This window comes from Octopus sinensis, linkage group LG29 (assembly GCF_006345805.1).
Source record: "Octopus sinensis linkage group LG29, ASM634580v1, whole genome shotgun sequence".
Lineage (NCBI taxonomy): Eukaryota > Metazoa > Mollusca > Cephalopoda > Octopoda > Octopodidae > Octopus > Octopus sinensis.
Genome location: NC_043025.1, coordinates 8462722 through 8476647, shown reverse-complemented (window position 1 = coordinate 8476647; position 13926 = coordinate 8462722). Strand labels below are relative to the sequence as shown.

Here is a 13926-nt window from a genome sequence, read left to right as displayed (position 1 = left end):
ATCCATTTGTTCTCTCTCTGTGTTTAGCCCCTTGTGGGTAGTAAAGAAATAGGTATTTCGTCTGCCGTTACGTTCTGAGTTCAAATTCCACCGAGGTCAACTTTGCCTTTCATCCTTTCGGGGTCGATTAAATAAGTACCAGTTATGCCCTGGGGTTGATGTAATTGACTTAATCCATTTGTTCTCTCTGTGTTTAGCCCCTTGTGGGTAGTAAAGAAATAGGTATTTCGTCTGCCGTTATGTTCTGAGTTCAAATTCCACCGAGGTCAACTTTGCCTTTCATCCTTTCGGGGTCGATTAAATAAGTACCAGTTATGCACTGAGGTCGATGTAATTGACTTAATCCATTTGTTCTCTCTGTGTTTAGCCCCTTGTGAGTAGTAAAGAAATAGGTATTTCATCTGCCGTTACGTTCTGAGTTCAAATTCCGCCATGGTTAACTTTGCCTTTCATCCTTTTGGGGCCAATTAAATAAGTACCAGTTATGCCCTGGGGTTGATGTAATTGACTTAATCCATTTCCCCAAATTTGAGACCCCTTATTATAATGAACTTATTATTGTAAAACTGTCCTTCTCATTGCAGTGTCTTCTGGCAAATTGGACACCTTCATCTGTGGATTATGCAACAAAGTCTACCACAAACTACTGGATATCCTGGAACATAAGTTGCAGCGTGAGTATAATAAGGGTCTTTGTCTTCTTGTCTGGCCTTTCCCCAACCCTTACACAACATGTCCTTAAAAAAAAACCACACTACACAACTGATAGGGATTGATACATTTTTATATTACTTTGACATGAAGAAGCACAGAGCCTCGGAGACTGGCGGGAGGAAGGTATCCTTGAGCAAGTGATGTAGCTTGGCTGCTTGGTTACAGAAAAGGGGACTCTGATAAAGACACTTGATGGCCAGTGGGGGTGGATGACAGGTGTGGGGGTGTGGGGCGTTTAAATGGGCCCTGAATTAAGTAAAGCTTCAAGGGATTTTTGATCTTTGGAAGTAGGCTGCGTGGTTAAGGAGTTTATTTCCCAAACACAAGGTTTCAGGTTCAGTCCCACTGTGTGGCACCTAAGCTAACCAAAGCTTTGTGTGTGGATTTGGGAGGTAGACACTCACAGAAGCTTTCATGTGTGTGTATGTATATATGTATATATATATATATATATATATAAACAAAGTCAAAATGCGATAAAATAAAATTAATTATTATCGCTGGTGTTTCTAGCACAGGCCATATATTATTCATATATAAGTACATTAAAGGGCGAAGTATGTGCTAGATACACAGAAGCTTGATAAATTTAGTGAAATGAAAATAAAAACTTTTACTAACTCGGTTCATCTTATACTGCAGTTTCGTCTTTTTCAGCAATAAAAATAATGTATTTACTCAGGGTGACTCGTCAGTAAGATCCCTGTTAATCTGAAATCGCACCTCAATAGACATATATATATATATGTGTGTGTGTATGTGTATATATATGTATGTATATCATCATCATCATTTAACGTCCGCTTTCCATGCTAGCATGGGTTGGACGGTTCAACTGGGGTCTGGGGAGCCCGAAAGCTGCACCAGTCCAGTCAGATCTGGCAGTGTTTCTACAGCTGGATGCCCTTCCTAACGCCAACCACTCCGAGAGTATATATATGTGTATGTATATATATGTACATATGTATATATATATGTGTATGTATATATATATATATATATATGTTCCCCATCACTAAGAGTGATAAGGGTGCAGAGAGCGCCAGCATTGCTAGAAATGGTAGTCATAGACTTCTTAGCCACAAAAAAGCACATGGTCTCTTTGTATTGACAGGGGAGACAACACTCTCCACCATAAGCGAAATGCATTAGATTAGTATACTAATTGCATACTGGAAATTAATACTCCCTAGTAATGCTCACTCCATCATGAGTGGTGGAGGCTAACTTACACCTGACAGTGAATTAATTCTTGTTGGTTTTAAAATTCTGATTGCCACCTTAATTATTTTATATATATCTTTCTATATATATATATATATCTGTCTGTCTGTCTATATATATGAAAAGCACCATCCGATCGTGGCCGTTTGCCATCCTCGTCTGGCACCTGTGTTGGTGGTACGTAAAAAGCACCCACTACACTCATGGAGTGGTTGGCGTTAGGAAGGGCATCCAGCTGTAGAAACATTGCCAGATCAGACTGGGCCTGGTGCAGCCTTCTGGCTTCCCAGACCCCAGTTGAACCGTCCAACCCATGCCAGCATGGAAAGTGGACGCTAAATGATGATGATGAGATATATATATATATATATGTGTGTGTGTGTGTGTGTGTACATGTATATATTCTGTAAAGTGGTTGGCATTTGGAAGGGCATCTAGCTGTAAAAAGCTTGCCATCCGATCTTGGCCGTTGCCAGCCTCGCCTGGCACCTGTGTCGGTGGTACGTAAAAAAGCACCCACTACACTCACGGAGTGGTTGGCATTAGGAAGGGCATCCAGCTGTAGAAACACTGCCAGATCAGATATTTGTTGTTTTTTTTTCTTCAATTTCTGCAATTTCAACTAGTCAATGACGTCCATTGAGGTAAAAAAACATTCTGTGCCGTATGAATATTTCCCTTAAGAAACATATTGGGTTTATTTACATTTGTGAAGAAAAAAAGATACCCTTCCCCCACCCCTAACCCTAAAACAGATTGAAATGCAATAGATCGATACTAGGGTCATAATTCTGGGTGACAATTTCATATGACACCACTAGAAAAAACTGCCGTTCAAACGGAAAAGATCCCTGGACTAGCATGGTAACCTCGCTTGCTGTGGGCGGTTATGTCCCCTGTCAGTGTGCAGCTCTGTTTGCGGCTCAGTCTTTGACTCTTATTTCTAGCAATTTAGGTGCCACCCTGCACCCTCAGTCACAGTGACAATTGTATCTCTCTATATGTTACAACTAGCTTCTTTCACTTTCTACCTAACAAATCCACTCACAAGGTTATCATTGGTTGCTGCAATTGTAGAAGACCCCCAAAGTACCAAGCAGTAGGACTGAACCCAGAACCATGTGGTTGGAAAGCAAACTTTTTACCACACAGCCACGCCTGTACATATATACCCCTAAAATATTAATGTGGTCTTGGTTGATATGTGTTTGTTCTTAGTAGGTCTAATTGATGACGGTGGATCTGGTTGCTTGTTCTGCTAGAAATATCAGCCAAATAGGTCTGTTTGATGAAGGTTGATCTGGGAGTTAAACAGCCTTTATCTGGGTGCTTGTTCTGCTAGAAATATCAGCCAAATAGGTCTGTTTGATGAAGGTTGATCTGGGAGTTAAACAGCCTTTATCTGGGTGCTTGTTCTGCTAGAAATATCAGCCAAATAGGTCTGTTTGATGAAGGTTGATCTGGGAGTTAAACAGCTTTTATCTGGTCACTTGCTCTGCTAGAAATGTCAATGAAATATATCTCAAATCACACCTTAACACCTCAGAATAGGAAGGACACATTGGGTCATGTAGTCAGAGGGGAAAACAGCTTTTTATTCATTCTCTCTTTCACTCTTTCTTTCTCACTCGTTCTTTCTCACTCGTTCTTTCTTACTCTTTCTTTCTTTCTTACTCTTTCTTTCTCACTCTTTCTTTCTCACTCGTTCTTTCTTACTCTTTCTTTCTCACTCTTTCTTTCTCACTCATTCTATCTTTCTCTTTCTTTCACACTCTTTCTTGCTCATTCTATCTTACTCATTTTATCTCACTCATTCTATCTTACTCATTTTATCTCGCTCTTTCTTTCTCACTCATTCTTTCTCACTCACTTTCTCTTACCGTATCTCTCTTTCAGTCAGTCTGTCTCTCTCTCTCTCACACTCTTTCATATATTCTCTGTCTTTCCAGATGCGTCCCCCAACACCAAAGTCAGCTGCAGTGTGTGTGGCACCCTATTCTCCCGACAGATGTCGCTGAAGGAACACTATCGCCGCCAACACAAGATCTTCCTCGGCAAGACGAAGGCCAACAGCAAGGGACCCAGCAAACCACCTTGCCTCCTACCCCGACTCAATCACAAGGTCAGCTTACTGACCAGGGAGCTGGAAACTTACCAGGATCTCGTGAAGTCCGAATGCCCTGACGTGATCATGATGGACCCTTTTGTCAACGTGCACAACGGTGATGGCACTCAAAGGCTCTCCATACCACAGCCAGCCTGCAGTGATGGTCATGGCACAACAAACATCTTGATGGTCCAACAGGGAGAGACTGGAGCTGAAGACGAGAACAGAAGTATCATCGGAGGTTTCTCCTTAGCCTCAACACTTGCTACAACTATTACTACCACTACTACTCTTACTACTACTACTCCTCCTACGACAGGTACCGCTGCTGCTGTCGGTGATGGTGCTGCTGCTCTGTCTCTTCATCCGCGGTTTTCTTCAATACAGCAGCACAATAGCTCAGTGGTCCTGACTGACTCCGCGAGGCCACAGCTTTCAGGCGCAGTAGGGCCCAGCAGTAGCGGCCGAAAGGTCTGTGGTTCCGTCGAAGGGGTGCGCGTGGTCGACATGGAAACGGGAAGATGTATCAGCAGCAGCAGCAACAACAGCAGCAGCAATGGTAAGGTCAATGGTGACATCAGCGATGGTGGGGATGTTGTCCTCGTTCACTCGGTCGATGATGGGGCCGAAAATATCAGTCTTATGCACCCAGCTATCATCGACAACGGGGCCGCTACCAGAGTGATGCAGAGCTTACAGCAAGAAGAAGAAGAAGAAGAGGAGGAGGAGGAGGAGGAAGAAGATAATGACAATGAGGAGGAGGAGGATGATGATGATGATGAGGATGAAGAAGAGGTGGTGATCAATATGTCTAAAGAATTAATCAATCTGTCAGAACACTTCAACACTGCTACAACCTCAGCAACAGCACCACCTCCACCACTACCACCACCACCACCACAGACACTGCCACCAACACCGTCGCTACCATCGATTTCATTGGACACAACAGCAACCTTCAGTGACCCACCAAGCACTGCTGACCAACACTCTTCATCCAACAACGAAGATGATAACGAGGACGATATGGACGCTCGGCATTCTGTCCCCTTGCCTGGATTAGGGCCTTCATCCGCGATGCATTCTGAATCGGGGAGCCCAGCTTGCACCACTTTGAGACCTGACTTTACATTTTTCCTGGTGACCAGCATCGTCCGTGGCAACTCGTTCACCTATGGCAAGCAGTCGTTCAAGTGTGTCCACTGTCCGTTTCGGACACATTGGAAGAGTTCCATGATAAACCACATGCGAGACAAACATCCAGAAATACTGAGTCAAGCCCCCTCCACTTCCGTATCTGATCTCAGCGCTGTTCCCGTTGGTGACAACCAGAGGCTGATGAGGATGTCGGATTATAATAAATTAATGGTCAACCGGTTCAAGACCAGGTCAAGCTCAACCAACAAGAGAGTACGTAGCATTGAGAAACAAGACCTCCTTGGATCATACCCTTGCACCAAATGTACAAAGGTGTTTAACAGGTTACGATATCTGCGTAAGCACACACAGATCCACCGGACAGATGCAATGTTCTTCTGTGACGCATGTGGGAAGGGCTTCAAAACTCGCACCTACTTGGCTGCACACGAACGCACACACAAAAAAGGGGCATACCGCTGCAGGCAGTGTGGTTTCACATCAAAGATTAATGCGGCGATCCATGCGCATCGTCAGCTGCACAATGAGGGCAGCGTCATCTGCGACATTTGCGGGTTTGCCTACACGGACAAGTCGACACTCAACAAGCACAAACGGGTCCACGACCCCATCCGGCCGTTTGCATGCACCTTCCCTGGTTGCACGTGGCGTTTCAAGACTGATGTCATGTGCCAGGCGCACTTCCGAGCGCACACCACGCAGGGGAAGTTCCGCTGTTCGGTATGCGGATACCTTTTCCGTCACAAGCATCATTTACAGCGGCACGAACTGAAAATGCACGGCGTGCAACAGACCAAGTCGCGCCTGCCGAAACCTGCAGCAGCAGCGGCAACAACAGCAGCAGTAATGACCGAAGGCTCGTTAGTAATAGCAGCAGCACCGGTAGCAGCAGCGAAAGCAACAACAGCATCAGCAACACCAGCAGTTGCCGCGGCAACGAACACGCTCAGTCTCATCGTCGATCCAGACGATGTGGTGGTCGCCAACGGCAACCATGTCCAGCTAGAAGCCGCACTACACAACAGCCAACAGCACCACCTGGTGATAACGGCGGAATGCCAGGGGGAGACAATCGACTATGATATGTCAGATGTGACTATGATGAATGTTTCTTACCGAAGTATTTTGCCGGATGCTGAGACCACCCCGACGTCGGCCGCAGCTGTAGGGGTCAGTCCCAGTGAACCCCACCCACAGACCATTCTAATACCCCAGGCACACTGCGGTCAAGTGATCTTCCAAACTGCTGGCTTGGAGTCAGTTTGATTGGAAACACACCACCATCAGCATCACCCCATCACCACCTCCATCATCATTACTCACCACCACCACAAATACCACCACCACCACTATCACCACCACCACCACCACCACAAATACCACCACCACCACCACCACAAATACCATCACCATCACCACCACAAATACCACCACCACCACCACCACAAATACCATCATCATCACCACCACTACCACAAATACCACCACCACCACCACTATCACCACCACCACCACCACCACAAATACCACCACCACCACAAATACCATCACCACCACCACCACCATCGAAAGCTATGGCGACTACAACAAAACCAACAAAAATAAATGACAACAATATCTCCACGGATATGTTTCTGCAGCCCCTGAGCATCATCTTCTGTCACAAACTACATCATCATCATCACCACCGCCTCCATCATCAACACCACCCCCACAATGATGACGATCGCCATCAGTACCACCATTGCCAACATCACCACCACCACCACCATGACAAAGCACCACTATCAACCCCTCCCCCCTCCCCCCCAGCATCACTGCTATCAACATTATCATACATCAACTAGTGGTCTCAGCATCACCATCTCTACCACCACCACCACCACCAGCATCCATATCACCACACACCATCATCATCATCATCACCTACAAGTGGTTCTCACCCAAGATCCACGTAAGATTTTCCTGTTAAAATCTATGTGCAATAAATGGCTTGTACTTCTTCAAAATATAAAATATTTTTAAAATTCATTTTTTTTTTATACAGTCCCCAGTAATATTCATCATCATCATCATCATCGTTTAGCGTCCGCTTTCCATGCTAGCATGGGTTGGACGGTTCAACCGGGGTCTGGGAAGCCAGAAGGCTGCACCAGGCCCAGTCTGATCTGGCAGCGTTTCTACGGCTGGATGCCCTTCCTAACGCCAACCACTCCGTGAGTATAGTGGGTGCTTTTAGATGCCACCGGCACAGGTGCCAGACGAGGCTGGCAAACGGCCACAATCGGATGGTGCTTTTTACATGCCACCAGCATGAGGCCAGTCGGGGCGGCGCTGGCAATGGCCACGTTCGGATGGTTCTCTTACGTGCCACCGGCACTGGTATCACAGCTGCAATTTCCATTGATGTTGATCGATTTTGATTTTGATTTTCACTTGCCTCAACAGGTCTTCACAGGTAGAGTTTTGTGTCCCAAGAAGGAAAGGTATGCATAGGTGGGCTGGCTACGTCCCAGGTAGAGGCCATGGGTTATGGTCTCACTTGTCCTGCCGGGTCTTCTCACGCACAGCATACTTCCATAGGTCTCGGTCTCTAGTTATTTCCTCGGTGAGACCTAAAGTTTGAAGGTCGTGCTTCACCACCTCGTCCCAGGTTTTCCTGGGTCTACCTCTTCCACAGGTTCCCTCAACCGCTAGGGTGTGGCACTTTTTCACACAACTATCTTCATCCATTGTCGCCGCATGACTATACCAGCGCAAACTTCTCTCTTGCACACCACAACTGATGCTTCTTAAATTATAAAAAATATAATAGGGGTCTTAAAACATTGAATGGTTATGGGGGCCCAGTGGAACAAAATAGAAATCAAAGGGGTCAGTTGGTAGAAAATGGCTGAGAACCCCTAATTTACAACTAGGTCTTCAATAATACTTGTGGAACAACCAGTTACCTGTGGACGAAATAGCATCTACTCTTTTACTTGTTTCAGTCATTTGACTGCGGCCATGCTGGAGCACCACCTCTAATCGAGCAGCTCGACCCCAGGACTTATTCTTTTGTAAGCCCAGTACTTATTCTATCGGTCTCTTTTGCCAAACCGCTAAGTGACGGGGACATAAACACACCAGCATCGGTTGTCAAGCAATGCTAGGGGGACAAACACAAACATATACATATACATATATACGACGGGCTTCTTTCAGTTTCCGTCTACCAAATCCACTCAAGGCTTTTGGTCGGCCCGAGGCTATAGTAGAAGATACTTGCCCTAGGTGCCACGCAGTGGGACTGAACCCGGAACCATGTGGTTGGTAAGCAAGCTACTTACCACACAGCCACTCCTATGCCTATTTATATATATATATATGATGGGCTTCTTTCAGTTTCCATCTACCAAATCCACTCACAAGGCTTTGGTCGGCCCAAGGCTATAGTAGAAGACACTTGCCCTAGGTGCCACGCAGTGGGACTGAACCCGGAGCCATGTGGTTGGTAAGCAAGCTACTTATCACACAGCCACTCCTATGCCTATTTATATAACTAATCTCGTTTCCACTAATGTAGTTCGTTAAGCAACCATATGACAGATAAATGAACAGTGGTTTTATCGTTAACACTGAAACAGTAATTTGATACAGGTGCAGGTTTGACATAGATATATACATACACACATATATATACACATGCATGTACACACACACACACAACACACACACACACACATATATATATATATACATACATACATATTTCTAGATGTATGTATATATTTCTATATATGTAGGTTTCTCTATTTACATAGCTATCATTGTATTTATATTTACATAAATCCTTAAAAATGTTTTAGCCCGAAGGCCGCGGCCATGCTGGGGCACCACCGCTGAATGAGCTACACTAATATGTGAATCCACCTCTGATACGTGGCACTTGATCAACAAGCGAGTTCGATGCTGCTGCCCGCATCCGCGTCTCCTGTCGTGAGGTAGGTTCATCTGGGAGTCCCAACAAGAAGAGATCCAGTTTAATTTTAAAGAAACCCACCTCCACACCATGTAAGTCTCTCAGGCATTTAGGAAGGATATTGAAGAGCTGTGGTCCTCTGAAACCCAAGCTGTTACAGTATCTGGTCCTGTATTTTGATGGTGATGTTGGAATCTTTGGCACCATGCAGTGGCGCCCCGTTCTGCGGTTGGGGTAACTTTGAATGCCAAAGTTTGGGACAAGACCCTCCAGGATTTTCCAGATGTATATCACTGCATATCTCTCCCGCCTCCGCTCCAGGGAGAAGAGGTTTAATACCTTCAGTCTTTCCCAGTAGCTGATATTTTGCATTGAGACGATTTTCTTTGTGTAGCTTCTCTGAATTGCTTCGAGTTCTGCTGTTAGTTTTATATTGTGTGGTGACCACAGTTGGGAGCAGTAGTCCAAGCGGCTGAGGACAGATGTTTTCCAAAGGACCATCAGTGTCTCCTTCTCTCTTGTTCTGAAAGTTCGGAGAATCCATTCCAGCTAGCCGTCTGCATTTTATTACCAAATTAGTAATATTCTCTTGGAAAGATGCATGTCAATGCCCAGGTCATGCACTGATTTTGACTCAGGGATTGCAATTCTTCCTGGGCCAGTGTATCCAGTCTGCACGTCGTTTACCTTTGTGTGCCGGTAGCACAGGGCCTGGAACTTACCTGCATTAAACTGCATGTTGTTGCCCTCAGCTGTTCTGGTAGCAGACCACAAAACATGGTTGTAATTCCTCCTTTAACTCACCCCCACCACTCCACTGCTCTTGAAATTCCTCTATCTGCAAGGACATCCAAACAGATCCCTAATTTGGGAGAGCAAACAAACAGAGATACGTAAAACCTTTTTCTGTGATTGGTTATTGATCTTCAGCTAGGATAGGTTTAAATATCTCATTTTTTCACTCTATTTCTGTGGTTTGGGTTTCAATTCCTTCCCAGTCTAAAAATTATTATTTTTTTAATACCTGAAATGAATTTAAATATCTTTTTTTTTTACCCCTTAACATTGTTGCTGTTTTGTCTGTTAAATGGTGGTTTGGGTTTCAATTCCTTCTCAGTCTAAAAATTATTTTCTTGTTATTAAGTGAAGTTGTATTATGATTATTAGTGGTTGGGAAGCAATTGCCAGCAACCGTGGAGATTGGCGACGTACCGTAAAAGAGGGAACACAAAGGAGTGACAGAGAGAGAGAGAGGTGAAATGGAAAGACAAGAAAAGACGTCAACAAGAAACTATGACATTACAACCAGCCAGGAACAGTCTTCGCTACATTTGCGGTACCTGTCAGAGGGAGTGTTTGTCCAGGATAGGACTACACAGCCACAGCAGGAGATGTATTAGGACATGAAATGTAAAAGCCGGACTGGACTTTTTATGAGACAAAAAGGATGCCAACAATTATGATTATAGACAAGTGGCTAGAGATGGTCACAACAGGAGTGTCGTTAATTATAATTGGTCTGGTAGAGTAGAACTAATCTGGAGTAAACAATGAAGCATAGTGTGTGTTTATGCTCCTATAAGAATCCCCAAAGCAGTCTCGAAACAGCAACCAAATTTCTCTCAACAAAGGGATTGTGTGTGTGTGTGAAAAATGGGTCTCAAGACAGCCTTGCCATAGTTACCAAATCTTTTCATTAAGCGCAAAAATTGAAATAAATTTATCTTTATTTTTTTTACCCCTTAACATTGTTGCTGTTTTGTCTGTTAAATGGTGGTTTGGGTTTCAATTCTTTCCCAGTCTAAAAGTTTTTTTTTTTGTTATTTACTGAAATAAATTGAAATATCTTTATTTTCCCCTTAACATTGTTGCTGCTTTGTCTGTTAAATGGTGGTTTGGTTTCAATTCCTTCCCAGTCTAAAAATTATTATTTTTTTAATACCTGAAATGAATTTAAATATCTTTTTTTTTTACCCCTTAACATTGTTGCTGTTTTGTCTGTTAAATGGTGGTTTGGGTTTCAATTCCTTCTCAGTCTAAAAATTATTTTCTTGTTATTAAGTGAAGTTGTATTATGATTATTAGTGGTTGGGAAGCAATTGCCAGCAACCGTGGAGATTGGCGACGTACCGTAAAAGAGGGAACACAAAGGAGTGACAGAGAGAGAGAGAGGTGAAATGGAAAGACAAGAAAAGACGTCAACAAGAAACTATGACATTACAACCAGCCAGGAACAGTCTTCGCTACATTTGCGGTACCTGTCAGAGGGAGTGTTTGTCCAGGATAGGACTACACAGCCACAGCAGGAGATGTATTAGGACATGAAATGTAAAAGCCGGACTGGACTTTTTATGAGACAAAAAGGATGCCAACAATTATGATTATAGACAAGTGGCTAGAGATGGTCACAACAGGAGTGTCGTTAATTATAATTGGTCTGGTAGAGTAGAACTAATCTGGAGTAAACAATGAAGCATAGTGTGTGTGTGTTTTTATGCTCCTATAAGAATCCCCAAAGCAGTCTCGAAACAGCAACCAAATTTCTCTCAACAAAGGGATTGTGTGTGTGTGTGAAAAATGGGTCTCAAGACAGCCTTGCCATAGTTACCAAATCTTTTCATTAAGCGCAAAAATTGAAATAAATTTATCTTTATTTTTTTTACCCCTTAACATTGTTGCTGTTTTGTCTGTTAAATGGTGGTTTGGGTTTCAATTCTTTCCCAGTCTAAAAGTTTTTTTTTTTGTTATTTACTGAAATAAATTGAAATATCTTTATTTTCCCCTTAACATTGTTGCTGCTTTGTCTGTTAAATGGTGGTTTGGGTTTCAATTCCTTCCCAGTCTAAAAATTATTTTCTTGTTATTAAGTGAAGTATTATGATTATAGACAAGTGGCTAGAGATGGTCACAACTGGAGTGTCGTTAATTATAATTGGTATGGTAGAGTAGAACTAATCTGGAGTAAACAATGAAGCATAGTGTGTGTGTGTGTGTGTGTGAAAAATGGGTCTCAAGACAGCCTTGCTATAGTTACCAAATCTTTTCATTAGGCACAAAAATTTTAATATCTTTATTTTTTTTTTACCCTTTAACATTGTTACAGCTTTGTCTGTTAAATGGTGGTTTGGGTTTCAATTCCTTCCCAGTCTAAAAATTATTTTTTATTAACTGAAATTGGTCTGGTGGAGTAAACAACGAAGCATAGTGTGTGTGTGTGTGTGTGTGAAAAATGGGTCTCAAGACAGCCTTGCCATAATTACCAAATTTAAATAAATTTAAATATCTTTATTTTCCCCTTAACATTGTTGCTGTTGTGTCTGTTAAATGGTGGTTTGGGTTTCAATTCCTACCTGGTCTAAAGATTATTATTTAAATTCATTTCAGTAAATATCTTTATTTTCCCCTTAACATTGTTGCTATGGTGGTTTGGGTTTCAATTCCTTCCTGGTCCAAAGATTGTTATTTAAAATCATTTCAGTAAATATCTTTATTTTCCCCTTAACATTGTTGCTATGATGGTTTGGGTTTCAATTCCTTCCCAGTCTAAAAATTATTTTCTTGTTATTAAGTGAAGTATTATCATTATAGACAAGTGGCTAGAGATGGTCACAACTGGAGTGTCGTTAATTATAATTGGTATGGTAGAGTAGAACTAATCTGGAGTAAACAATGAAGCATAGTGTGTGTGTGTGTGTGTGTGAAAAATGGGTCTCAAGACAGCCTTGCTATAGTTACCAAATCTTTTCATTAGGCACAAAAATTTTAATATCTTTATTTTTTTTTTACCCTTTAACATTGTTACAGCTTTGTCTGTTAAATGGTGGTTTGGGTTTCAATTCCTTCCCAGTCTAAAAATTATTTTTTATTAACTGAAATTGGTCTGGTGGAGTAAACAACGAAGCATTGTGTGTGTGTGTGTGTGTGTGTGTGTGTGTGTGAAAAATGGGTCTCAAGACAGCCTTGCCATAATTACCAAATTTAAATAAATTTAAATATCTTTATTTTCCCCTTAACATTGTTGCTGTTGTGTCTGTTAAATGGTGGTTTGGGTTTCAATTCCTACCTGGTCTAAAGATTATTATTTAAATTCATTTCAGTAAATATCTTTATTTTCCCCTTAACATTGTTGCTATGGTGGTTTGGGTTTCAATTCCTTCCTGGTCCAAAGATTGTTATTTAAAATCATTTCAGTAAATATCTTTATTTTCCCCTTAACATTGTTGCTATGATGGTTTGGGTTTCAATTCCTTCCCAGTCTAAAAATTATTTTCTTGTTATTAAGTGAAGTATTATGATTATAGACAAGTGGCTAGAGATGGTCACAATGGGAGTGTCGTTAATTATAATTGGCCTGGTAGAGTAGAACTGATCTGGAGTAAACAATGAAGCATGGTGTGTGTGTGTGTGTGTGTGAAAAATGGGTCTCAAGACAGTCTTGCCATAGTTACCAAATCTTTTCATTAAGCACAAAAATTTAAATAAATTTAAATATCTTTATTACTTTTTTACCCCTTAACATTGTTGCTGCTTTGTCTGTTAAATGGTGGTTTGGGTTTCAATTCCTTCTCAGTCTAAAAATTATTTTTTTTATAACTAAAATTGGTCTGGTGGAGTAGAACTGATCTGGAGTAAACAACGAAGCATAGTGTGTGTGTGTGTGGTGTGTGTGTGAAAAATGGGTCTCAAGACAGCCTTGCCATAATTACCAAATTTAAATAAATTTAAATATCTTTATTATTTTTTTACCCCTTAACATTGTTGC

At 42.3% G+C, this 13926-nt stretch overlaps 1 protein-coding gene across 1 annotated transcript in view; it reads left to right on the top strand.

Annotated features, from left to right (window-relative positions):
* The window catches only part of LOC115226221 (zinc finger protein 391-like), a 15411-nt gene extending 8816 nt beyond the window's left edge, over positions 1-6595 (top strand). The window contains exon 2 of the mRNA XM_036515022.1: positions 4619-6595. Coding sequence (XP_036370915.1) covers positions 4688-6469 — 1782 coding nt within the window. The 5' untranslated portion in view covers positions 4619-4687 and the 3' untranslated portion in view covers positions 6470-6595. The remainder of the gene's footprint in view (positions 1-4618) is intronic.
* The last annotated feature ends 7331 nt before the right edge of the window (positions 6596-13926 follow it).